Source organism: Chiloscyllium punctatum, chromosome 5, assembly GCF_047496795.1.
Source record: "Chiloscyllium punctatum isolate Juve2018m chromosome 5, sChiPun1.3, whole genome shotgun sequence".
NCBI lineage: Eukaryota > Metazoa > Chordata > Chondrichthyes > Orectolobiformes > Hemiscylliidae > Chiloscyllium > Chiloscyllium punctatum.
The window spans coordinates 122,879,261-122,906,852 of record NC_092743.1 but is presented as its reverse complement, the minus strand read 5'-3'; the positions used below and the strand labels follow the sequence as shown (position 1 = coordinate 122,906,852).

Here is a 27,592-nt window from a genome sequence, read left to right as displayed (position 1 = left end):
AATATTTGAGTAGTGAATACTGGGTGAGTGCCTACGGAGAATACATTGGGAATGGACGGGTCACAGGGAGAATGTTGATACTTCAGGACCATCAAGTCAAAGGGACTACATGGAAACATGGTGGGATAGTGAGTGTGAGGGGGATGAAGAATATGAAAGAATGAAAAATGGCGAACATGAGGGGGTGCAGGTTGAATGGGGTATGAGGGGAGAGGTTTTGGTGGGGGGGGGGGGGGCATAATGTTGGGATCCAGATATTGATTCTGAGAACTGTGGTGATCCATCAAACCAAACTGGCTTAGCCCCACATAACATCACAACTTGTGAAACTAGATCCCCCCCCACTCTCAGGTCCTTGAGACTACAATTTGTTGGAATGGCATTTAGAAGCAGTATCTCTGAAACCATGAGCTGGACAGACTCATGATTTCCCAGCTCATGATATAAGCATAGGCCATTAAAGCTTGAACAAATAGATAAGTTCTAAGGACTGTCTTTAAGGAGACCTGAAAAGGCAGTGGGACCAGGTAATCATGGGGGTCTGTATTCAAGCATCTGGATATGATATATCAATGTGGTTAGTAAGCTCACATTGCCAGTTGCATCATTCAGCTCAGAAACTGCTTAAACCAACACATTATCTTCATTCAGTAATCAAGTATTTCTGTTAATCAGGACTCAAAACAAACATTTTTTTTGCTCCACTCTACCCATGCACAGTTAGCATTAGTGTAAGCCTCAGAATGCCATTTTACAGTGTGGACAGTACAGGCTACATCACATAAAAAAAAATGTAACTCAGTTGCACACTCCCTGCTCTTTTTTTTGAGGAGACAATGATGCACAAACAGATAAAATGAGAGTTAATGGAGAGGAAAAGGCACACCTGCGCATCCTAAACCTTAAGCAGCAAATGGAGCTGCCCATTGGAGAGCCATTGATTCGCTATTGTCATCAGCAAGGCAGAAACCATCAAATATAATGGTATTGTCTCATGTAATCCTCCTGCTCATATCCCATCTACCACATAACCAAATTCTCTTTTGATTTACAAGATGTGGAGGGGAAATATGAACCTCTGGCTTTAACACCATGAAATGCCCCACATCACTGCATGACATGCCCTTCTCCTTTCTGGCACCAAAGTAGTGCAACTTGAAAAACAGTGAAGGCATAACTCCTCTCGATTTTACACTCAGTGCTATCAACACACGTACTGAACTGCAAACTCAAAGGCTGACAAAGAGCTGGGATCAGCACCCGATGACAAATCAGACACCAAAAAGCAGCAGCTAGGGCAGGGGAAAGGACCAGAGCCAGGCAGCTGAAAGGTCAGCCATACAGTAGGTCGACTGCTGAGGACTCTGATGACCAGATTAATGGATTTAGCAAATCATTTCATGAGTTTCATGAGTTTGGGTTCTTACAACAATCAACAATGGTTTTGTCATCAACATTAGAGTTTGCAGAGAATCACTGATGAGGTATTATAGCACAGATGGCAGCCAATTGACTCACTGAGCCTGCACCGGCTCACTGAATAAACAATATTACCTAGTGCCAATCTCTTGCTTTTCCTTCATACCCTTGTACACTAATTTTAACCAAATGCACTCTTGAATGCCTCAATTGAACCTGCCTCAACCACACTTTCAGGCAGTGCATTAAGATGCCTTAATTACAGCATGAAAACAATTTTCTACACCTTTGCTTCTTTTGCAAACCACTTTAAATCTATGCCTTCTTATTCTTGTTGGTTTTACAAGTAGGAACAGTTTCTGCTTATCTACTCTATCTAGCCCACTTGTGATTTTTAAAACCTCCATCAGATCTCCTCTTAGCCTTCTCTCAAAGGAGAATAGTTCTGATTATTACCATTCTTGTAAATATTCTTTCTTCCAATTTTTAATTGAATTTATATTCAACCACTACATTAATGAGATTTGAACCTGGGATTCTGGATTACTAGTCTAGAGACAAATCGACGACATAATTGCTTCCCCATGTTATAGCAGCTTGCCCTGCTTTGTGTAACTTTGGTCTATTCTCACAGTCATGACCCACTCCAGGGGAATTCCTAAAAGCAAAAAAACACAATCTGCAGAGAACAGGTTTTAAATTGCTTTTGCACAAAACAATTGTTCTGTTAATACTCTAATCAACTATATAAATCCCCAATTGAGTTGAATGAAAACAGCAACTGAAGTTAACCAGCATCCAATTAGTAAATTAGATGACACCTGTGAAAACCATTGTGGTGTTTCTTCCTGTTGTTGAACATGTTCTCAATTCTTGAAGTTGAGAGGATATTACTTGGAGTTTTGAACTGCAAAAATGGCCATGCTGGCATTACATCAGTATTATTGTGCTGTCCATTGCCTTGGTTGGTCTGTGGATATTTTGGGTGGACATTAACTACTAACACGCTCACCAATAGATATTTGTTGCAGATTTCCCAACAGTGCAATACTTGACAGACACCAATTTTAGCCAAAAGTGCATTTTCAGAACACAGCGATTAAGCATAAGTGATCCTGATTTCTTGTGTCAATGTTACCTCTATTGTTCCACATCTACAGCATCATCAGATCCTGGTCAATGATCTCTGATAAAGTGAGTCAAAAGGATAATCAATCAATTCCAACTGGGAACCAAACTCACATGGAGTATATCCTGAAAATCACAAACAACAGCCCATGAATTTCATTTATTAGCTTGTGTCCAAACCATGATTTCTTGTGACAAGGTTCCTGTCGGGATTGTTGCATTACTTTTGTCTTGCCTGCCTCGCTCTTACTCCTTCCTCCACCAAAGATTCTGAGCAGCATGTTACGTGTATTTTATCTAATGCCTTTCAAATCTTCTGTTTTAGCATATTTCAGTAAGTGAAGTGGTCTTTCACAGGTAAATTTTGCCACCTTTGAACTTCTGATTGCTAATAATTTTCAAGTATAAATGATGCAACTGTGTTTGTTAAACTTACATCATTTAAACATACATAAAATATGAATATGAAACTGCATCTCTCTTTTCAATTGAGTTTGCAAACAATAAGGTGCAAAACTTTCTCTAAACTTTTATCGGTCCAAAAATGTAGTTGATCATGAAAGCATTCTACTGAGTAACATGCAGCAAATCTCCGCACATTTATTTCTTTTGGAATATGGAAGAGACCAAATGCGTTGAATAATTGAAGCTCAAGAATGAATATGAAGATTTTGTGGAAGTGAGCCAATGGATCTTTTACAAGAAATATTACCTACACTACATGATATACTTTTCAAATTGAGATAAAAAATGAGCTGCAAGACTCAAACTTAATTCCAAAATTGCTCATGAAAATAATTAACTCAAGGGAAAAAAGCTGTCAAATTTTATGTACTTTTATAAATATGTTAATTTGAAATGATAAAATCAAATCAGCTAGACAGTTGCCAGCAGATTTGATTAATTAACAGTGTCTCTAATTTGGAATCCTAACAGACCTGATTATTTGATTAAACCTCCTGATGACAAGTTTTAGTCAAAGTAATTCAAACAAATGTACGTATCATAAGTCACTGATGTTTCAATATCACGTATTAAGTAACTACTGGATTATCTCTAATCCCATTAAGAGACAATCATTTAATTAGCATTTTTTTCAAGAAGCTGCCATTGATACTTGTCATGTGGAGGTGCCAGTGTTGGACTGAAGTGGACAAAGTTAAAAATCACATGACACCAAGTTATAGGTTTATTTGCAAGTACAAGCTTTCAGAACACTGCTCCTGAATTTTGGGAAGTACCTATCAGCCATTCAGCCTAGCAAGAGACTACACAATTTATCTGCAAGGCAGCATCAGACTCCAACAGAATGAGAGGTCAAAGTTTCAACGTGGTTTGCAAAAAAAAGCAAAAGTGATGTGAAAAAAAAACTTTCGCATAGTGAGTCATCTGGGTTTTGAATGCACTGCTGTAGGTGTCATGATGGAGGGTTCAACTAAGGTTTCAATAAAGCATTTGATAAGTATTCAAATCAAAACAATATGCTGGGTTATGGAGAAAAGTCAGGAGCTTGGCACTCAGTCAAAATCACTAAGTCAGAGAGTTGGTTCAAAGTTGATTGGCTAAATGACCTCCTTCAGCCCATAACAATTCTGTGATTGTAGTTCCAACTTATGGTGTCAAAAATACATATTTACTCAAAAAGTATACTAATTAAAGTTAACATAATAGAACAAGAAAGGAAATTGTATTATCCTGAACTACAGTTCAAGACCAAAAGATTAAAACACTACCTATATTTCAAAATGCTATTCAGTAGACATTCCATATAGTATCCTAAGTGTAAGGATGAAGGAGAATGCAGAATGGGCTATAAAGTCCTTTTCATGGAGAGGTGCATTCACTAGTCATTCAAACTGACCACTCAGAGCATAATATGTGCACTGATGGACCTAGAAATCAACTTACGTTTCATGGATTATTGATGTTCTTCTGTAATCAAAAAGCTGAGTCATTAGCCTTTAAGTTTTCATTAGCAGTTTAATTTTAATAGCTACTACTTAACACACAGGTATTATATCTCAATTTTTAACCCAGTGTGCAGGGACAGCAAGATATTACTAGCCAGGGCTACTAATCAGGTTAATGTAGAAAACAATAATTTATTGTGATATTATTGATGTTTTGTGTCAACAAATGCAAATATTTTAATTATTCAAAGATGTGTAATGTGAATATGACACTTTGTTAAGTGATTTGCAATGGGAATCAAGATCTGAAATCAATTAGGTTAGATTACCTAATCTATTTCACACTTTGCAGACTTCAACTACATATTAATCAAAACTTAGATGCAAAACATGAGTCATCTCAGCATTTGCTCCAAGTTGTCATTATGGAAAAGAGTCGAGGAGATCAAAAGCAATAATGCTCAACTAATGAACAAAGTCTCAGAGGCCATCAATTTGTGGAACACTGCATAACAATGTTAATGGCATGTGCTATTCTATCAGCCTCCTTTAACTTTTCAATTTTCTTTTGTTGTCATGTACTATTTTACCTACTTCAAACGTGGCATTTCAAATATGACAGACAATAACAAATGGCTGCCGATATACCACTGAATAAGAAGCCAAAGTAAAAACAAAAGATCAAATCAAAATTTGGAAGTGGGTTCAAATTTCAAATAGAAATGATTGAAGGTAGCAAAACTATAAATAAAGGAAACAATTAACGTGAGAAGGGAAACTAGTGATGACTGACAATTGTTTGATTGGTATATGGAGGATGAGAGAGGATTTGTGCTAATGTCATGATCTCAAATAACACTTGCCCCAGAAGTGTGTCATTATTCATCTAAACAGTTTGTTTGTTCAAAATAAAGAGGAACAATTGGAGAGAGAAGAGAAAATTGTTGGATGGGTATTGTAAATTCCCTGAACATTAATGACATGGACAATGGTGAAATAATTGACAAAAGTTGTGAAAATGGAAAAAAAAATGAGTTTTGTGACATTGAGAAAGAGAGGTCTGATTTTCTGGAGATGATTTCAATGACCACAGGAGATTCACGCTGATGAGCAGGAAGGGCCCTATTTGCATGCAGTACCATTTCATTGTTACCTAACCTCACCATTTCTATTTGCAGGTTGTCCAGGCAGTGCAGTGAAACGAGATGGTGCTGATGGCTAAGTCAGGATGATTAGTGGGCGGCACGGTGGCACAGTGGTTAGCATTGCTGCCTCACAGCGCCAGAGACCCGGGTTCAATTCCCGCCTCAGGCGACTGACTGTGTGGAGTTTGCACGTTCTCCCCGTGTCTGTGTGGGTTTCCTCCGGGTGCTTCGGTTTCCTCCCACAGTCTAAAGATGTGCAGGTCAGGTGAATTGGCCATGCTAAATTGCCCATAGTGTTAGGTAAGGGATAGATGTAGATGTAGGGGTATGGGTGGGTTACGCTTCGGCAGGGCGGTGTGGACTTGTTGGGCCGAAGGGCCTGTTTCCACACTGTAAGTAATCTAAAAAAATTACCAGCTGGTTGCAGCTTGCTGGCACCCAACTCAGGCCTCCAAATTGTCTAATGTTCCTCAATGCCTCAGGCATTGTGACCACTCACAGCCTTGATAACGAAAGGCTAGCATTGACAAAGAATTGGCCTCAACACTTCATCAGCGCACAATCTGGGCTTTTTAGAGTCTTAGAGTCATATAGCACAGACCCTTTGGTCCAACCTATTCATGATGATGAGATTTCCTAAACTAAACTAGTTCCATTTGCCTGCATTTGTTCCACATCCTCTAAACCCTTCTTATTCGTACACCTGTCTAGTTATCTTTTAAATGTTGTAAATGTATCTACATCTACTACTTTTCCTGGCAGTTCATTCCCCATACAAACCACCTTCTATGTGAAAAAGTTGCTCCTCAGGTGCTTTTCAAGTCTTTCTCCTCTCACTTGAACCTACGCCCGCTAGTTTGAAACTCTTCTACCCAAGGGAAAAGACCTTTACTATTCACCTTACTGCTGCCCCTCATCTCCATAAGGTCACCCCTCAACCTCCTACACTTTCAGGGAAGATGTCCCACTGTATCCAACTTCTCCTTACAACTTATACTTTCCAGTCCCAGTAGCATCCTTGTAAATCTTTTCTGCACCCGTTGCAATGTAATAATATTCTTCCTATAGCCAATGTTTTGTCCAAGCTCCACATGATGTCCCAACCCTTGTACTTAGGGCAGCATGGTGGCAAGAGCAGAATGGTGGCTCAGTGGTTAGCACTGCTGCCTCACAGTGCCAGGGACCTGCATTTGATTCCAGCCTTGGGTGACTGTCTAGATGGAGTTTTTACATTCTCCCCATGTCTGCATGGGTTTCCTCAGGTGCTCAGGTTTCCTCCCACAGTCTAAAGATGTGCAGGATATGTGAATTTACTAAATTGCCTATAATGTTTAGGGATGTGTAGGTTAGGTGCATTTGTCAAGAGTTAATTTAGAGTAATAGCATAGGGCAATGGATCTGTGTAGGTTACTCTTCAGAGGGTCGGTGTGGATTTGTTGGGTTGAATGGCCTGTTTCCACACTGTAGGGATTTGATGATTGGGTGTGAAATCTATGCTCTGACCAATGAAGGCAAGGATGTCAAACACCTTCTTCACCACCCTGTCTACTGGTGGCACCACTTTCAAGGAACTATATACCTGACCCCCGAGGTTCCTTTGCTCGACAACACACTGCAGGGCCTACCATTAACTGTACAAGTCCTGCCCATATTCATCTTACCAAAATGGATGATGTCACATTTATCCAAGTAAAACTCCATTTGCCATTCTTTGGCCATTTGCCCAGTTGAGCAAGATGTTGTACTCTCGGATAACTTCTTTGCTATATGTATGCGGGGTTATTTTGGTTCCATTTTAATTCTTGTCACGATTGTCAATTTTACTTGTCTTGGTCATAACATTAAGTTCCTAATCATGTTGCATACACTTCTTAGTGTCATTGGTAGAGATGTACAGCACGAAAACAAACCCTTTGGTCCAACTTATCCATGCCAAACAGGTGTCTGATATAAATCTGGTCCCATTTGCTAGCACTTGGCCCATATCCCTCAAAACCGTTCTTATTCATAAACCTATCTAAATGCCTTTTAAATGTTGTAATTGTACCAGCCTCCACCACTTCATCTGGCAGCTATTCCATACATGCACCACCCTCTGCGTGAAAACATTGTCCTTTAGATCCCTGATATATATTTTTCCCCTCTCACCTAAAACTTATACCCTCAAGTTTTGGAATTCCCTATCCCAGGGAAAAGACCTTGCCTATTTATCCTATCCATGTCCCTCATGATTTTATAAACCTCTAAAAGGTCACCCCTCAGCTCCCAATGCTCCAAGAAATACAGACTCAGCCTATTCAGTCTCTCCCTATAGCTCAAAACCTTGAACTCTGGCAACATCCTTGTAAATCTTTTCTGAACCCTTTCAGGTTTCACAACATTCTTCCTAAAGGAGGGAGACCAGAATCGCATGCAATACTCCAAAAGTAGTCAAATCAATGTCCTGTACAGCAAGTAAATGACCTCCCAACTCCTATAGGAGAAAGTGAGAACTGCAGATCCTGGAGATCAGAGCTGAAAATGTGTTGCTGGAAAAGCGCAGCAGGTCAGGCAGCATCCAAGGAGCAGGAGAATTGACGTTTTGGGCATGAGCCTTTTCTGAAGAAGGGCTCATGCCCGAAACATCAATTCTCCTGCTCCTTGGATGCTGCCTGACCTACTGCACTTTTCCAGCAACACATTTTCAGCTCCCAACTCCTATACTCAATGCACTGACCAATAAAGGAAAAAATGCCAAATGTCTTCTTCAAAATCCTGTCTACTTGTGACTCTTCTGTCTGTGGGGAATTATTTTTGATGCAATGCCACTAATCGCATCATTGCGACCTAAACCTATCACAAGTCAATTTATTGTCAGACAAGAATGGCCTTTTTATTTCTTCAGAAACAGGAAATGGCAGTATTATGATATTGCAACATTATACCCATTCTCCAACTGAATCAGAACGCACACAAAACATTTATTTGCATTTAGTATTTGTTGTTTCATGAATCCATGCTAATATTACTATTATTTATATACCTATTGGGTTTTCAAGTTTGATTGAGAACATCTCAATAAGCCGCACACAGCAATTGAAAATCTGTTATATTTTGAGGAACAGCTTATTTTCTTCATGAATCAACCCAGGAAAGTGCTAGCATCGGCAATGTGTGGAGATTACTTCAGGTTCTTGTTTATTCTCAGAGAAGTAACTGATATCCTTCAGTCAACCTGTCATTGTAGCTGCTAATGCAGGCAGCAACACCACACTTCACTTTGATCTTGTGAAACCAACATAGTGAATGTTTAAGAATTTAAAGATGCTCCCTCAGTGTTTCAATGAAACAGAACTGGGCTGAGGAAACAGGTTAATCTGCAGGGTGGAAGCTGTTATCAGAGAGGTCACCCACTAAGTGATCCTTTATATATCATGATTTGGAGATGCCGGTGTTGGACTGGGGTGTACAAAGTTAAAAATTACACAACACCAGGTTATAGTCCAACAGGTTTAATTGGAAGCACACTAGCTTTTGGAGCATTGCTCCTTCAACAACTTGGTGTTGTGTGATTTTTAACTTTATATCTCAATTATATTAAGAAAAGCTGTTGCTGAAGAGTTTCTGTTGTCTGTGCTCTGTATTGCTTTATAAAAGAAAAGCAGATTAATAAAAGTTCCTTGAAGTAAAGCAAAGAATACAAAATGGAAAAAAAAAATGAATAAATCAATGAAAAGGAGGACATTTGCTCATCACTCAAAACATTTTGTTGTTAGTTTGAACCTCTGTCTTGAACTTTTTAACCCAGCTGCAAATTTGCTTCAAAATCCCCTAGAAAAAAAAGTTATTTGTAAATTATTATGCTGACTACATTGCAGATTTCTAAATGTTAGTCCACCTAACATCTACCACAATGAGACAGATATCTAAGTTGTTTAGAATACACAATGGAACACTAAGCGCTGGCTACAATATCACAGAATTACACACAGTCTGGGTTTTGTGCTTACTGATGATGTTACTGTACATCATAGATATATAACTGATTGACTACAGTGACTCCTTGCACAGATGGTGACTGAAGGGGAGGCCGTACCTTCATATTGCAACATCACATGGTGTGATATCATGTATCGCTTTTCAAGGCATAAGCTATCTTGGCCAGAATCAATGCCAGATCATAGTATCACCCATTTATTCTTCAAAGAATGAAAATGATAACTTATAGAATGTGGCATTTTGATACATTATCTCTGTATATTTAGATAATACACAGGCATATGTACAATATGACCAGATCTGTATCTATTTATTATACATTTATTATGATTTGCTGGTGCAGCTTCACTCTGCTGTATGCTGTTATTGCAGATCTATCATTTGTTGGAAGTATATGGTTGTTGTCAGGCATGACACCTTCAGTTTCTGACTTAGCATTCCATACAACAGTGGTTGATGATAGGCAGGTCAGATCTGCTGTCTATTTCTCATTACAATATCATATTGCTTTGCCGAACACAGCAATACAATATATTCAAATAAACCTAGGTGTTTGCAGCAAAACATTGAACTCATAATTTTTTGTCTGGCACAAGTTGGAATAACTGTCTACTTATGGTCATGTACCGTATCATTTCCTCCAATCTTTCCAACAATGGACAATGTACGTGTGGTTAGGTGGCTAGTAAGTGTGAGAGAAGAACTATGTGGATCTATCTTATTAATATGAGATCTGGCAACAATGGTAAACCATTATTATGAGGAGAAGTGCATTGATTTAACATAGCTATCTAAAAGTCTTTGTAACTCATTTTTATATTCAATGATCATACATTATGTGGTACAAGCATTATATTCTGTAAGATCGTTCAACTGAGGGTAGTGAGGAGTGGAGTTATATGTTGAGCTTTCCATTTCACGCACATCTTGGAAGGATGCAAACCATTGTTGGACACAAGGTGTTCAGAAAGTCCAAACGTCCTGAATGTGGCGGTCAGAATGTCAACAATTGCACATGTGGTATCTTTATATTTTCTCAACAATGGGCACATGGTGAAGTATCCAGTCACCAGAATGTAATATAATTATGCCTTGAACATTGAAAAATATGAGTCATCATCTCGCATGTTTTACATAATTTGATTAGTTGATCAATGTCCTAAATAATGTCCAACTAATATATGGAAACAGATGCTAATGTCTTGGCTTTTGCTGCGACTGTGTGACCTCTATGTATTTTACCCAAACGTGTTTGTAGCATTGCTTGTAGAATTATGAATTTGTTTATCTTTGAAGATTTCATTCTTGCAGAGTGCTCATGTATCTCTGACTGACCAGAAAAAATGTACTTACTGAGGGACCTTGTTGAATGTATTTAGGACACCTACTGAAGATCTTTTTGAGCTGTCAAAGCTGGTTGTCTGAAGTTGTTTGCTGAATTTACTCTCCTCAGCTGTGACCATAATGTTTGAGACTGATTGCAAGATTACCTTCCAGTGCAGGTCTAAAGGAATATCTTTGTTCTCAGCTGAGTTTCAAAGTAAGAGATGATCATTTAGGAGCCTGGCTGACATCATACTTTAAACTGTACATTTGGATCTTCAAAGTAGGTGTTGTAATCATGGAGGTGCACTTGTGGCAGATTTTTGTCTGATCATTTCCAATTATTTATGGTCAGTATGAACACTGAAGTACTTGCTAAATGAATATGCACGAAACCTGCCTGTCTATCCCAAAACTAAAATAAGAGTTTGACTTTCAATGTTGGAGTAAGTAACTCAAGTGGTCACAAGGACCTGGCAAACACTCTCTGAAGCCTTTCTGAAATTCATCTACTTCGAACACAGTGAGCTGGTTGGATCATGATATTGAAGTACATAATGACTAGCTGTTATAGTATTCTTGAGAGATTGAAAAATCTACCATTGATCCTTCTGCCATTTGTATCACATTTGTTTGCAGAGAAGACCTCAAATAGAAGACACCTTGGTTACAAAATACAAAGTGTATGTGACTTTTAAAGTTAAATCAAACAGACACAAACAAAAGCCTCCTTTTGTTGTGTGAGCACCTTCTGTGTATCTTCATATTTGATATGATCAGGTCTAAAACCAGTTGATGAGTAATTTGAACTGAAGAAGTTAATTTGACTCATGTTGATTTGACATTTTTTTCAGTGTATGAAAACAAAACTATGTTTCCTTTTGATGTCATGTGCTCATGAAGGTTCATATTATGATCATGTTTAGTTCCCTTCAGAATGTGATGTCACCTATATTACAGAGACAACCTGGTAGATTCTCAATGATACAATCCATACTTCTTTGGTATATGTTCAGTCTGACAGATAACCCCACTGGTAATCTGAAGAAGCAGTATCTACCAAACATGTGCTCTAAAAGTCATCAGATCTTGTGAGTCGAGGGAAAATTGTATGCACCAATGTCCATTCTTGGCTATGGTTTTGGATACACACAAGACACTTGAGAATTTAAACTCTCCCAGTATCAGGCTCTTGTGTAGACAACTTTCTAATGCATGGTTCAGTCGCCTTGGGTCTCAATATATAAGTATAGTGCCATCTTTTTTCAAAACATATGCTCTGGTGCTGAATCAATCGATATGAAGCTGGACTTTCTGGCTGGCGTTGTTTTGTACCACAGAATCCAACTGCAGTTTGAGCACTTCTTGAATACAGATGATGCACTTGAAGGCAGAGTTGAAGCTGAGCTGGGCATCATCTTTCATATGAAACACAGAATTACCTTTCAAATTGTTGAATGCATTAAATGGACATGGGAAAGGTTTAGTCAGGTGATAGACAGACTTGATGTTGCAGTCTGTAATCTTTCATGCTGTAATGGATGGGTTTGTCATTTCATGGATAATAACAATAAATAGATTAGATTAGATTACTTACAGTGTGGAAACAGGCCCTTCGGCCCAACAAGTCCACACCCCTCCTCCGAAGAGCAACTACCCAGACCCACTCCCCTACATTTACCCCTTCATCTAACACTACGGACAATTTAGCATGGCCAATTCACCTCACCTGCACATTTTTTGGACGGTGGGAGGAAACCGGAGCACCCGAAGGAAACCCATGCAGATACAGGGAGAATGTGCAAAACTCCACACAGACAGTTGACTGAGGTGGGAATTGAACCTGGGTCTCTGGCGCTGTGAGGCAGCAGTGCTAACCACTGTGCCACCGTGCCGCCCAGTAGATCGTTCATAATGCCAGACCACTAATTGGTATCCGTCTGTTTCAACTTTGTAAAAAAAAGGGTTTAGGTGTCCAACTTGAGCATCCCTATTAACATTTCCAATAGATAGTGCAGAGGGATGGAATGTCAGCCCTTTCTAAGCAGTTGATTTATGGACTACTTTGTGCTATCCCAGTTTCCCAAATACATCTCATTAAAGATAAACAAAGAGATGATATTTGGTTCCTATGCGGCCTGAAGAGCTTACGCTCGAAACATCAACTCTCCTGCTCCTCGGATGCTGCCTGACTGGCTGTGCTTTTCCAGTGCCACACTTTCTGACTCTGACATCCACGGTTAGATGTTTGCTTTCCAGCTTCCTTGAGTAACTTTTTGCTCTGTAAACATTGCAAGCAAAATGCCGATATTGTGGTGTAATGCATTTTCTGCTTTTATTTTGGCATATCTCTACTATTTCTAAAGAGTTGTTGCTCCTTTATAGATTCTGGGCTTGTGCTTGTTCGTGTTGTTCCTGCATATAATGCATGTTGTTATTCTGCTGGCGTGTATCACCTGGATGAAAATATAGGCCTCAGACAGTTTTTGCTGGTGTGTCAAGTTGACCACAAGTTGTCTGATAGCAGTCTGCAACCTATAACATTGCTGTTACTTCTTGGGCTTTTTTGACATGTTTGTATGCCATGAATGGAATTTTGGAAGCTTCTTTAGCTTTCCTCCTCAGTTATCTATTTCTCATAAGCTGTTGTGAAGAATAATATTTTACTCTGGATTTCTCTGGGTGACTGGATTTTCTATACACTTCAGCTCTATGTTACATTATGGAACATAGCTTGCCTATGTTCCAAACTGTTGTTGTGAATGAGATGAGATATACTTCGGACAAAATTTGGATGTTCTACTGGACCACTGATGGGTGTAGTTATTGTTCCAAAATCCAAAATTTGCAAATGCAGCAGATCTGCAACAATTGTTATGAACTGTCCAAAAGTGCTCTTCTGAAAGACTTAATGGGCTTAAAGGCAATAACATATTCCATATGCTGTTCAGTTATGTTATCATTGGTGAAATCACATTCCACACCTTTCTTTCACTGCCTGCTTATGAGCTGATTACTTTTCCTGACTATTAATAGTATGACTTGAACTAGAGGCCATGTATTCTGATATTGACTTGAACTTTATGTTGATCTTCTAAAGATTGAAATGGTTTTGCCTTTATATTTGCAGTAGTTTTAAGAAACACCAGGTAATTTAATCACTCTGAAAATTTCAGATCCCTCAGCAAGAAATTTGACTGCCTGTTATCCAGTGCAAGCTTTTTTGCTGATCCAAAGTAAAGACTGTTCTGTCTTAAAACTAGAATTGTAAAAGAATGTCAATGGATTGTCCATCCATGGTTCAATAGGAGAAAGTGAGGACTGCAGATGCTGGAGATCAGAGTCAAAAGATGTGTTGCTGGAAAAGCACAGCAGTTCAGGCAGCATCCAAGGAGCAGGAGAGTCCGTGTTTTGAGCATAAGCTCTTCGTCAGGATTCCTTATGCTCGAAACGTTGACTCTCCTGCTCCTCGGATGCTGCCTGACTGGCTGTGCTTTTTCCAGTGCCACACTTTCTGACTCTGACATTCACGGTTAGATGTTTGCTTTCCAGCTTCCTTGAGTAACTTTTTTGCTCTGTAAACATTGCAAGCAAAATATCTATATTGTGGTGTAATGCATTTTCTGTTTTTATTTGGCATGTCTCTGCTATTTTTTTAAGAGTTGTTGCTCCTTTATAGATTCTGGGCTTGTGCCTGTTCATGTTGTTCCTGCCAAACAAATAATCAGTCAGGTGTGCCTTTTTTAAAATTTTAGTGCATTTTGGAAAAATAAAGTGGCAGAATTGATAGAGATAGAACAGAGAACATAGAATAGTACAGCACAGTACAGGCCCTTATGCCCTTGATGTTGTGCTGACCTTTTAGCCTACTCTGAGATCAAACTAAACTACATAACCTTCATTTTACTATCATCCATATGCCTATCCAAGAATCGCTTAAAAGTCCCTCATGCATCTCTACTGTGACAGCTCACAGTGCATTCCAAGCACCAACTACTCTGTGTAAAGAACCAACATCTGGCATCTCCCTTAAACCTTCCTCCAATCACCTTAAAATTATGTCCCCTCATGATAGCCATTTCGGCCCTGGGAAAAAATCTCAGACTATTCATTCTATCTATGTCTCTCATTATCTCATATATCTCTATCAAGTCGCCTCTTACTCCTCTTCATTCCAATGAGAAAAGCCTTAGCTCCCTCAGCCTTTCTTCATAAGACTTGTCCTCCAGTCTTGGCAGCATCCTGGTAAATCTCCTCTGCACCCTCTCTAAAGCTGCCACATATTTCCAATAATGAGTCGACCAGAACTGAACACAATATTCCAAGAGCGATCTAACCAGGGCTGTACAGTGCTGCAGCATAACTTTGCGGCTCTTAAACTCAATCCCCCTGCTAATCCATCATAGCCTTCTAAACAACCCTATCAACTTTAGTGGCAACTTTGAAGCATCTATGGACATGGACCCCAAAATCCCTCTGTTCCTCCACACTGCCAAGAATCCTGACTTTAACCCTGTAGTTTGCATTCAAATTCGATCTACCAAAATTAATCCCTTCACACTTTTTCAGGTTGAACTCCATCTGCCACTTATCAGCCTAGCTCTGCATTCTGTCAATGTACCATTGCAACCTACAATAGCCCTCCCTGCTATCCACCATACCACCAACCTTTGGGTCATCAGTAAACTTATGAACCCAACCTTTCACTTCCTCATTTCAAGCAATTTATAAAAATCACTGTTGACTAAGTAAGGCCTTTTCAGATAGGAAATATATTTTTCTGTAATTTATTTTATGTACTTTGATCACAATCACTTTCTTAGGCTGGAACTGGCCTTCAACTTTTAAATTGTTGTTTTGGATTGCAGTTGTTCTGGACCTCTTGTAAACTGCTATATTTCTTTTTTAAAAGCAATGGGAGCAAAAGTACCCACTTTGCTTTAGTTTAATCATGGCTTCAGGTCTGAACCCAGAAGGATGTAAAGATAATAATGTTTCGCTCAATGCCAGAAAAACAAAGGAGCTGGTCATCAACTTTAAGAAGCGATTGATGAACATGCCTTTGTCTGTATCAATGGTTCTGAGGTGGAGATGATTGAGTGCTTCAAGTCCTTAGGAGTAAATATCACAACAATCTATTCTCGTCCATCTATGTCAAGAAAGCACATCAATACCTCTACTTCCTCGGAAGGCTAAGGAAATACAACATGTCCACAATGACTCATACCAATTTTTGTAGATGCACCATCTAATCTGGATGCCTCACAGCTTGGTACAGCAACTGCTCTGCTCAAGACCACAAGAAATTACAGACTGTTGTGAACGAAGACCAGGTAATCATGAAAACCAGCCTTCTTTGGGATGGTACAGTGGTTCAGTGGTTAGCAGTGCTGCCCCTCACCACTAGGGACTCCGTTCAATTCCAGCCTCAGGTGATTGTCTGTGTGGAGTTTGCACATTCTCCTCGTGTCTGCATGAGTTTCCTTCGGGTGCTCCAGTTTCCTTCCACAATCCAAACATGTGCAGGTTAGGTGAATTGGCCATGCTAAATTGCCCATAGTGTTCAGGGATATGTAGGTTAGGTATGTTAGTCAGGGGTAAATATACAGTCGGGGAATGGAATCTGGATGGGTTACTCTTCGGAGGGTCGGTGTGGACTTGTTGGGCTGAAGGGCCTGTTTCTATACTATAGGGATTCTATGATTCTTTCCATTGATTCTATCTATACTTCCCACTACCTCATGAAAGTATGCAATGTAGTCAAAGATCCCACCCATCCCTGTTATACTCTCTCTCATCCTCTTCCATTGGGCAGAAGGTACAAAAGTATGAAAACATTTACTAACAGATTTAAGAGCAGCTTCTTCCCTACTGTTACGAGACTTATGAACAGACCTCTCATACAGTTGATCTTCCTCCATACTTTCTCTGTCGCTGTAACACTATATTCTGCAATCTGTTCTATTACCCTGATGTCCTTAAGTAAGTTAGGACTTGATTGCATTAGCAGATAAAGCAATATTTTTCACTGTACCTCAGTACATGACAATAATAAATCAATTCATTATCAAATTCAGCATTTAGTGTCCACTCTCTCTCACTATTATGCATTGTGGCTTTCTACACATAAAATCAACCAATTAGCTCAATGAGTATCGCAATAGCAATCCACTGCACAGGATTTGTGTCACAGTTATATCTTGGATGGGATGGACAGGGAGAAAAAAAATCAGAAGGTCAGGTTCTTGTTGAGGCAGTTGGTCTTGAAGTTTATTTGGAACACTGATTAATATCAAAGAGATGTACAGTGTGGAAATAGACCCTGTGGTCCAACTCACACATGCCAACTGATATTCTATATTTATCTACTCGCATTTGACAGCATTTGGCCCATATCCATCTATACTCCTTTGTATAGCTACAATATCACTTGCTTCCACACAGCTTACTGATGTTATTGTACGTTATGCAGATAGCTGTCTCAATGAAGACACGAGATGTTCTCTACAATATGGAAATAGAGGTGGATAACTTTATACATAAACTTCATATCTTCTTGCGTTCATTAACTGTCTTCTAAGTTGAGACTGGCCTAATGTTTGAGATAAATTAATTTGCTGAGTTTGGGAGAGGCAAGCAGCAAAACGTAAATTTCTGTCCATTATGTTTTAGTTCACCATGGTTTCAGACTATATTTGACCTTGTCCTAGGCAGTTAAGTGGAAAATATCAGAAACGTAAATGTAGAGACATATCCCAAGATACACTGACATTGATCCAATATAAAGCTTGAGAAATGTGAAGGCTAGAAACAGGATTTAAAAAAAACATTTAATTTACTTGAACCAGTCCACCTGAAGAACTGTCAGAGGAGATGATGAATGAGAGTGTTGCGAGTGTAATGCCTCTATTTAAGAAGGGTCAAAGAGATGTAGCTCAGAAACTAAAGCTTCTAGAAGTCAGCATAAAATAAGCTAATACGCACTTGGAAGAACATAAGATAATTAAGTACACCACTTTGAAATAAAACTTGATATTTTTCTTTCTCCAGTTGCTTCACCTAAATTAGTTTCTTTTATAGTTTTAGTGTGAAAATGAAAACAATCTGTACAAACCATTCCCTATACCTGAACAAATGTGATCACTACAATTGCAGTTTATATGTTTAGCTGTTATGAAAAAAGAAACACTAAGAGTTACTGGTCCTTGAAATAATGATCACCACAGCCTATCAGCTAATGAAGTACAACAACAGCTACATTTTGAAGAGCTGTCCCCATCAAAAGTAGAAACAACTGACCACTCAAAGCTAACACCGACAATAGTGCACCAAACTCATGAAGTACTGCTCGGTTTGAGAAGGATATTACTTAGCAATTTAGAACGGTCCATTACATAGTCTTGCTTTTTTATACATTAAAAGAATCAAACACAAAAGTGCAAAACAAACTAAATGTGAACAAATATTATATTTTATGCACCATATGCTTAAACTGGAAAAATAAATGATGCAATATATTATAAACTGCCATAGTTATATTAAAATCAAGCAATGTTTTTGTTTGAGCGAGCAAATTTACTCTCTGACAAAATAGAAACATACCAATCAAATGCTATATCTGATTTGAGCTTATTGTAGAATCCTGATTAAATCTACTTAATTTTGTTGGAAAATACCGCTGTGCATTTTTTTAACACCATGGTCACAAGATATGTGAGTGCCTAAAAATAAGTGCAGGGATCATGTTGCATCAGCATACACCACACAATTTCTGGTTTACTTCAATGAGTGAACATCAACAAGTACTTCTTTTATTGCAGCAACAATTAGTAGAAAATGACTAATAACAAAACCAAAAGCACTCCGTGATCCCATAGAATAGTGTTGATGGGAAGAGTAATTCCCGCTGCTTGATATATGTTTGGCTAGTTAAAGTTAGCAGATGACAGAACTGAAGTGTTGAACTTCAAAACAGCACTGCAAATGAGCATTACACACTGACTGACGAATGAACTAGCTGCTCTGCAACTGCCCAGTGGACACTAATCGGATGTTTGGTAGCATTAATACCAAAATGATGTCGAGCACAGCTGTCACTTCAGATACATGCTCAAACAGCACACAGAGTGCAAAGAAGGGTGCTACGGAGCCACAATTTGCAGTCTTCAAAATTTATTGAACACAAATTATTGAGAAATGCAATCAAATAAGAGAAAACATATTTTAAACTATATGGGAATTGATTTTACTTTTCCGTTACACACTCTGATCTTCCATGAAAGGGAGGCAGTAAAGGTTTAGATTACATTTTATCGCTGCTCTATTCACTACCTGTCCACCATCTGCTCTATTCCGTTGTTGTTTATAGTTTCCATTCCTTTTTATTATCTATCCTGACAGCCTGACCTTATCTTGCCATCTGGAAATTTTTCATATATTTCTGGTATCTGTTCATTCATGACCACACCAATTATGCCGAGAACCTTAGCCAATTCAAAATCGTTTTACTGCAGTTTCACACTGCAATTTCATTACAAAGGTACAGAAAACACAGTGTGGAAATGTGAAAACTATCCAAAGGATAGTACTACCTTAGCTTATACTGGATTAGTGGTGGTGAAGATAAGGCATTGGGGGCCGGGGAAACGGAAGTCTTGGAGGAGGTGGAGGGCGTGGGTTTTTACCTTAGCTTACACTCAATATGTTTTTCCTCCAAGAAGATAGTTTTACCTGATATTATGGTGCTATTCTTATCTGTTGTAACATAAGAAATCAGGTATGGTTTTTGTGGTATTGAGGAATCCAAACGTCAAGTGATCTGAGTCAAGTTGGAGACTGAGATCTTTAACAGGCAATATTATCATAAGCATGTCTCTTAAAGGTATGCTGAGGAACCTCAATTATCTGAAAGAGTTGGGCGGGCATGAGTTCGTTCGGATAATTGATTATTCGGTTAATTGATTCAATGCCTTTCCTCAGGGGCTTGGGATTTTCTATTAAGTCCACTCCCCATTCAGGAGACTAGGCAGCAGCTCACCACCCACGAGCCCCCGCCCCCACTGTGTCTACCACCCCCAAACCCCATCCAACACCACCCCCAACCCTGCCCCCGCCTGCCCCAAGCCCACCCCCAAATCTCATCCAAAACTGCCCCCGTGGGCCCCCAACCCCAATCCCATCCAACACTGCCCCCCATCCGCTGCTATTCCCCGCCTGTGCCCAACCCTGTCCAAATCCGCCCTCCCCACCCACCAACCCTGTCCAACACCACCCCCACCTGCCCCAACCTCATCCAAAACAACCCCTTGTGCACCTCCTCCCCCACCACCAACCCCATCCAACACCGCCCCCAACACCCTGCCCTCCCTCCAACTCCATCCAGCACCGTCACTCCCACCCCCACCTCCGCCCGGTCCCAGTCTGCCCCTGCCCCCTCTCCGGGACAGCCAGACTGGACCCCAACAACAAGACTGTTGCTGCCTCTGCCACCATCTTTTGAGGGGGATGGGTCTCCAAATAGCACGTGCGCGTGCACGCGCGCCCGTGCGTGCGCACACACACACATACACACATTCCACCTTTAACCTGCACAGGACAATGTTGGAGAGATTATCCACAACGGGGGGTTTAGGCTACATGTCTGTGCAGAGCTCCAGCGAAAGTGTGGATAGAGAGGGAGGGCGGGAGATCAGTCATTTGGAGATGGTGCCTGGGATCCCATCAGTCCAGTACTGCTCTTGGCAGCATTTTATTAAGCTGAGTTCACTTTTAATCACAGTAAACAAAAGACGTGATCAGTGTTGGAAACATGTCTTTGATGTAATGTTTCTATCAGGACCTTGAAATCTCGTTCAGAGAATCCCATATTTGGATAATTGATATTCAGCTAATCAAGGTTCCTCTGTACTGACATACTGACCACGAGACAAAAGACAACAACTTTATCTTTTCAAAGATAAAAACTTACTCAAAGAGCTTCACTTGATTTTACATAAACACTTACTCCAATCATTTCAACCAATTATTGGATCCAGACAGGAAGTAAAGACAGCTGTAGTTTTCAAGTTTCTTTTTTGAATAATCTTTGAGTTGTGTGTGAAACCTGAGTCCCAACTGATGTGTCCTTCACATTGTGATTTAGCAGTTGTCCTTTTTTCTCAGGAGTTGCAAAGCTTGCACAAACGTTAATGTCGCAGTCAACAGAAAGTTTTCCAAGTGTTGGCTCCTCCAAAAGTGCCAATTTGGGATTGATATTGAGATTGAGAGATGAGTCTGTTGGTCCTCAGTACATAGTGCTTTCTCCCTATTTGTTGTTCAAAGAGAGCTGTTGAAACATAGTCTATTTGACCATTTCAAGTCTAGCTCCAGTATCACTTCCAAATTAAACATTTTGCAGATAACTTTTTATTTTTCAATCTGCAAAATTATCACTCACTGATGAGTAAAACAAGAGACACAAGTTTCTTGGCAATCATTGAGTTTCAGTGCTTCTTGATTAAAATGCTAATTCCAAGGTAGTTGTGCTTTGTATCTTCCATAAGGGTTGTCAGTATTTGTCAGGTGATCACAGCAAGCAATAAGCCAAGCTGTTTCCTTGTTTTAAAACATAATAAGCTATGAAAGCCTCATATATTAAGTCAAATGATCACCGCCGACTAACAAATTTATTTTTACTTCAACTATAATAACTGTCAGATCCTATTCTGACATCGCCCATAGCCTTGTGTTCTGCTTCACTGAGTAAATGACCCTTATAGAATTATCTACTGTCTTATTGTTGACATGCTAGAGAAATTATTTATCCAGCCTCTGCTTTAGTTGTGGTTCTCCTGTGATTCTTGGTCACAAGCTGCTAACATTGCCAATGACAAAGTTTGTGTTCCCCGACCATTCAACAGGGAAACCATAGTAGACTTGCACTTGTCATATCCTCAAGTTCGTCAGAACTATTTCTTCCTGCAAGATCAGAGATCTAATTCCAAGATGTTATGACTTGTTGTCTGGGATTCCTTATGCTTATGGGGGTGGGGAAGTGGGGGGTGGCTGTAGGGGACAGGAAGGAGTAAGGGATGCAAGAGCAGTTCAGTTCAGGGAGAACTGAATCGTTTTGTACTGCCAAATATGAAGACAAGCACCATAAAGTATAGGTGTGATAACTAAGGGATACTTAAAAGTCTATGGTACACTGAAGGAAAGTACCATACTAGTTAACAGGTAAAACATGATGGCAAGAACAATCAGAAGTTAAAAGTATAATCCTAATATGTTGCAAGGCTAAAGACTGAAGAAGTACAACATACATAAAAGTATTACCTAGAAGGGTCAGAGGTGTTGGCAGTGTAGTTTAGTAGATCTGGTGAGGCCATTTAATCTCTTATCTTCTGAACAGATATGAGTGAGATTTTAAATAGAACTATGCCACTTGGAGTCAATATTAAACAGTGCAATTCTAATGCATCGTTTCTCTTCTGAGGAAACACCCAAGTCAAACTTTATGAAGTTAGCTGTTTCTTGTTTGACCCCCTTCTGTCATCCATTTTGTTGAAGTTGCTTGCTTCTTCCAGTGCCATCATTTCTTTTTCAAGGAAACTAGAAATTTAGCTGCTTCTCGTATATACTCTACCCTGATTTCCATTGGCAATTTCAATGTTGCTGCAATGATGACTAAGAACAACCTTATCTATTGCCATGGCTACAAGATGGATATGTCACATCTATGAAATTATATATAATAGCAGAAATGGAAGATCTGGTTTAAAAAAAAAATGGGCTTGCAATGATGCAAATTTTCCAAAATATTTTTCAGTTACAATTTTATCACACTGAGAGGTTTATAATTTTTATATTCTCAGTCGCAGATTGCCTGAGATGGGAGTTCAAACAGCAACCATTATTTTCAAAACACAAATGCTCTAATATGATATGATTATAAGATGATGTTTATAACATTCACACTAAGTGGAATTCTGATCAACCTGAGTGAAATGGACATTTTAGCCCTCTCAAATAAAAACATCAAACACTGGTATGAAATTGTTGATGTATAATTGATGATCTATAAAAAAAAACAGTATTTTCATTACAAAGGCTCATTATACAGCTATAACGTTTTAGAAGAGCAATAAACTTGTCAGAGTAATTGAAGTGTAAACAATCTTGCCGTCACTCTTACTGCATTCTATCACTCTGGATGCATTTGCCTGTATGTGCATTGCTTGGTGACATGTTTTAAATGAGCAAAACTCCTTCCTTAATTTCTGTGATAGACAGAAAGAAATGGGGTATGTTTTTCATGTTACAGCAGAGCAGGTTTAAATCACAATGTGAAGGACACATCAGTTGCATTTCACTTAAATAGTGTATGCATATTAACAAGATGGACAATGGAGTTTGTAATGTATCATAGAAGTTCTGTAATTTAACCTGACAGAAAGGTTTCCTCTAATTATTATTTCAGACATTTTTAAAAGCGCAAATCAATAAATTTGTTACCAGCGTAATGAACCAGAAGTAATTGTCTCTGATCATTACCATTAAACATTGACGGTGCATTATTACCAACATTGAAAGTGCATAAATTAATTTGTCACTTACCTTATTGGGGCTTATTGCTGTTATTATCCAGACACATTGTGCATTGCTGTCATATTGAAAAGGAAAGTTGGGGGACACAAAGGTACCAGCTGGCCCATGTAAATTCACTCCACATGTTTTCGCTAGAAGAGACAAACAAGGTTATCAAATATGGTTCTTTTAACAAAGCAACTAAAATACACTTTAAAAATGTGCAACTATTCATGTAAATTTAGTGAAATGACCATTGGCTGGTGTAAAATTAGGAGAAGATCAGGGGAATTGTTCGAAAGACACAAGAAGGCAATTCCCAGCAATCTTAGGCTCATGTTACAGCAGCTGATCCTGAGAAGTCCCTGAAGAATTACCTGGCACATAATTTTGTAACTTCAATACATAGATTTATTAATCGATCGGATTATAAACAAAAACATAGAATTAAATAAGTAAATGTAATATATGTTGTGTATACATATTTTAATGAGAAAAGTTGAAGTAATGTAAAATCAAATTAATGTAAATTACAGTGAATGAGTCACACTCCAACTTAGAGTCATAGAGATGTACAGCATGGAAACAGACCCTTCTGTCAAACCTGTCCATGCCGACCAGATATCCCAATCCAATCTAGTCCTACCTGCCAGCACCCAGCCCATATCCCACAAACCCTTCCTATTCATATACCCATCCAAATGCCTCTTAAATGTTGCAATTGTACCAGTCTCCACCACATCCTCTGGCAGCTCATTCCATACACGTACCACCTTCTGCGAGAAAAAGTTGCCCCTTAGGTCTTTTTTATATCTTTCCCCTCTCACCCTAAACCTATGCCCTCTAGTTCTGGACTCTCCGACCTCAGGGAAAAGACTTTGTCTATTTATCCTATCCATGCCCCTCATAATTTTGGAAACCTCTATAAGGTCACCCCTCAGCCTCCGCGCTCCAGGGAAAATAGCCCCAGCCTGTTCAGCCTCTCCCTATAGCTCAAATCCTCCAACCCTGGCAACATCCTTGTAAATCTTTTCTGAACCCTTTCAAGTTTCACAACATCTTTCCAGTAGGAAGGAGACCAGAATTGCACACAACATTCCAAAATGTCCTGTACAACTGCAACATGACCTCCCAACTCCTGTACTCAATACTCTGACCAATAAAGGAAAGCATACCAAACACCTTCTTCACTATCCTATCTACCTGTGACTCCACTTTCAAGGAGCTATGAACCTGCACTCCAAGGTCTCTTTGTTCAGCAACACTCCCTAGGACCTTACCATTAAGTGTATATGTCCTGCTAAGATTTGCTTTCCCAAAATGCAGCACCTCGCATTTATCTGAAAATATTTTAACTCCATCTGCCACTTCTCAGCTCATTGGCCCATCTGTTCCAGATCGTGTTGTAATCTGAGGTAACCCTCTTCGCTGTCCACTACACCTCCAATTTTGGTGTCATCTGCAAACTTACTAACTGTACCTCTTATGCTCGTATCCAAATCATTTATGTAAATGACAAAAAGTAGAGGGCCCAGCACCAATCCTTGTGGCACTCCACTGGTCACAGGCCTCTAGTCTGAAAAACTACCCTCCACCACCACCCTCTGTCTTCTACCTTTGAGCCAGTTCTGTATCCAAATGGCTAGTTCTCCCTGTATTCCATGAGATGTAAGCTTAAGCTTTAATGATTTGTAGATACTAAGTTTGTGGGTCATTTTTGCTTTTGTTTCTAAGCAGACTTGTAAAGATAAATTCATGAAAAGACTGGGTTTTGGAGATTGCCCAGGACATCTCAAGAAATGGCAGTTCATAAGGTAACATGTTTGTTTTAAAAAGTCAGAGTAGAAGTGACAGAGCTTGAAAACAGCAGTTGAGTTCACTGAGCTAAAGAAATGAAAACTTAATGACTGTAAGAAGTGCAATCTACCAGAAACAGTTTCGTTTTTGGGAGTTAGAGCTAAATAAGTTTAAAAATATTCAATGAACCCTGAAAAACTCCAAGCCCCAATTACTTTATTGGTTTGAAGGCAGCCTACAGCATACTGTGTAATTTTGGAGATGAGTGAGTTTAGACTAGTTCTTTGGTCAAAATTTATTTCAATGATTGCTGTGAGAGCTTGTTGAAGTTTGGAGCTGGTGCGTTTAACTTGTAGTTCAGCGAGAGAAAGAAGCTAAAATACATGCTAGTTTAGATAGACCTGCTCCACTGATTGAAAAAAGGAAGCTGGTTTTGTCATTGATCATGTGGAATATGGTTCAAGTTTGGTGAGAAAATAGAAGCTGGAAGATTGCACTGTTTGAAATCAGTGCAAGATTAAGCAATGGTATTCCAAAGCTTTGCACCGGGAAAACCAACAAGCAGATTAACTTGTACTAGTCAATTAACCAGACAAAAGACAGTAAAGAAGTGGCAAATAAAAGTTACCATTGAGAAAAGCTGATGCTGATTAAAGATACATTCCAAAGCATTGTGGCATATTTACTTAGCTCCCTGTAGAAGTCTAATATTGTTGGTCATTTAAGGATAGTTCTTGGGGGAAGTAAATAGTAAACCTGAATGTGTATACAGTTAGAAAATACATTGTTAAGTTATTCAGATTTCTCTTTTAAAATCTAACTGGATCATGATATTCAAATCTGTTAATTATACATTATTGACATTTTTTATATTCTGTAATGTGTGCACCCAATCTATTGAACTTTGCAATGAGCAACTCAATAATTGCTCCTTACTTGAAAATATTTTAACAGCTCCCATAGTGAATCATACAAAACAGTAGAATGACAATCAATCCATGACACCTGCACCAACATATTCCATTAATCCTATTCTTTTATTCTGCCTTTCCATAATCCATCCAAACTTTTCATTTTTTGTCTGTAACCAGTGTGGAACTTAGCCATGGAGACGCAAAGTTACATGATCAAATTCTAGGCTTGCACTAAGCTAACTGATATTTTCGATGTAGCATTAGGGATATTGCAATTGGCTTCAGCATCCAAATTAAGGGAGCTAAAGAAAACAAATGTCTTGCTTTTCCCACTACTTGTGAATGATCTTTATTTTAAGGAAATGCAACCCAAGTGAGCACAGAACAGGCTCAACTCTGGAGCTATCCACTGGTGCATTCCATGTGGTGAGACTGCCTGCCTTCACTTTCTAGAATAGAAATGAGGGATGCTGGGGCTGTAAGGCCACAACTAGCATATTGTGTGCAATTCTGGAATCCACATGATAGGAGGATGTGATAGCACTGAGGAGGATGCAGAGGAGATTTATCAGAATGTTACCTGGGTTGCAGAGTTTCATTTATGATGTTAGATTGGACAGACTGGGAGTACTTTCCTGAGAGCAGAGGAAAGGAAAAGAGGACTTGAGTGAGATGTGTCAAATTATGAGGGGCCGAGATAGGGTAGACAGGAAGAAACTTTTCAACTTGACGAAGGGATTAATGACTGGGGACATAGGTTTCTTCTAAACCTTCAGCCCCTTAAAACTAAGAGAAAACTTTTCACCCAGAGGATGGTGGGAATCTGGAACTCATTGTCTATAAGATTGGTGGAGACAGAAATGTTCATACTTTTAATAATTATTTTGATGTACGCTTATGAGACTAAGACATACAAGGCTCTCGGTCAAGTGCTGGGAAACGGGGTTAGAATAGTTAGGAAGTTGTTTTTGACTGGCAGGAATGGGATGGATTGAAGAATCTTTTTTTGTGTTGTAGATGTCTATGACTCTATGAGCTCTGCTTACTTTGCTGGCTATTCAATTAATTACAATTGTGAGTTTGAACTAAGATTGGTGGAGGCAGAAATGTTCATAGTTTTAATACCAAAGGGGTGGCACGGTGGCTCAGTGGTTAGCACTGCTGCCTCACAGCACCAGGGTCCCAGGTTTGATTCCAGCCTCGGGCGACTGTCTGTGTGGAGTTTGCACATTCTCCCCATGTCTCCGTGGGTTTCCTCCTAGTGCTCCTGTTTCCTCCCACAGTCCAAAGATGTGAAGGGCAGGCAACTTGGCCATGCTAAATTTTCCATAGTGCTAGGTGCATTTGTCAGAGGGAAATGGGTCTGGATGGATTACTATTCGGAGGGTCAGTGTGGACTGGTTGGGCTGAAGAG

General features: G+C 39.3%; 1 protein-coding gene across 1 annotated transcript in view; it reads right to left on the bottom strand.

Annotated features, from left to right (window-relative positions):
* Positions 1 to 27,592, bottom strand: part of csmd3b (CUB and Sushi multiple domains 3b) — a 1,933,688-nt gene that overhangs the window by 581,379 nt on the left and 1,324,717 nt on the right. The window contains exon 10 of the mRNA XM_072571243.1: positions 23,498 to 23,619. Within this exon, the coding sequence (XP_072427344.1) occupies positions 23,498 to 23,619 (122 nt within the window). The remainder of the gene's footprint in view (positions 1 to 23,497; positions 23,620 to 27,592) is intronic.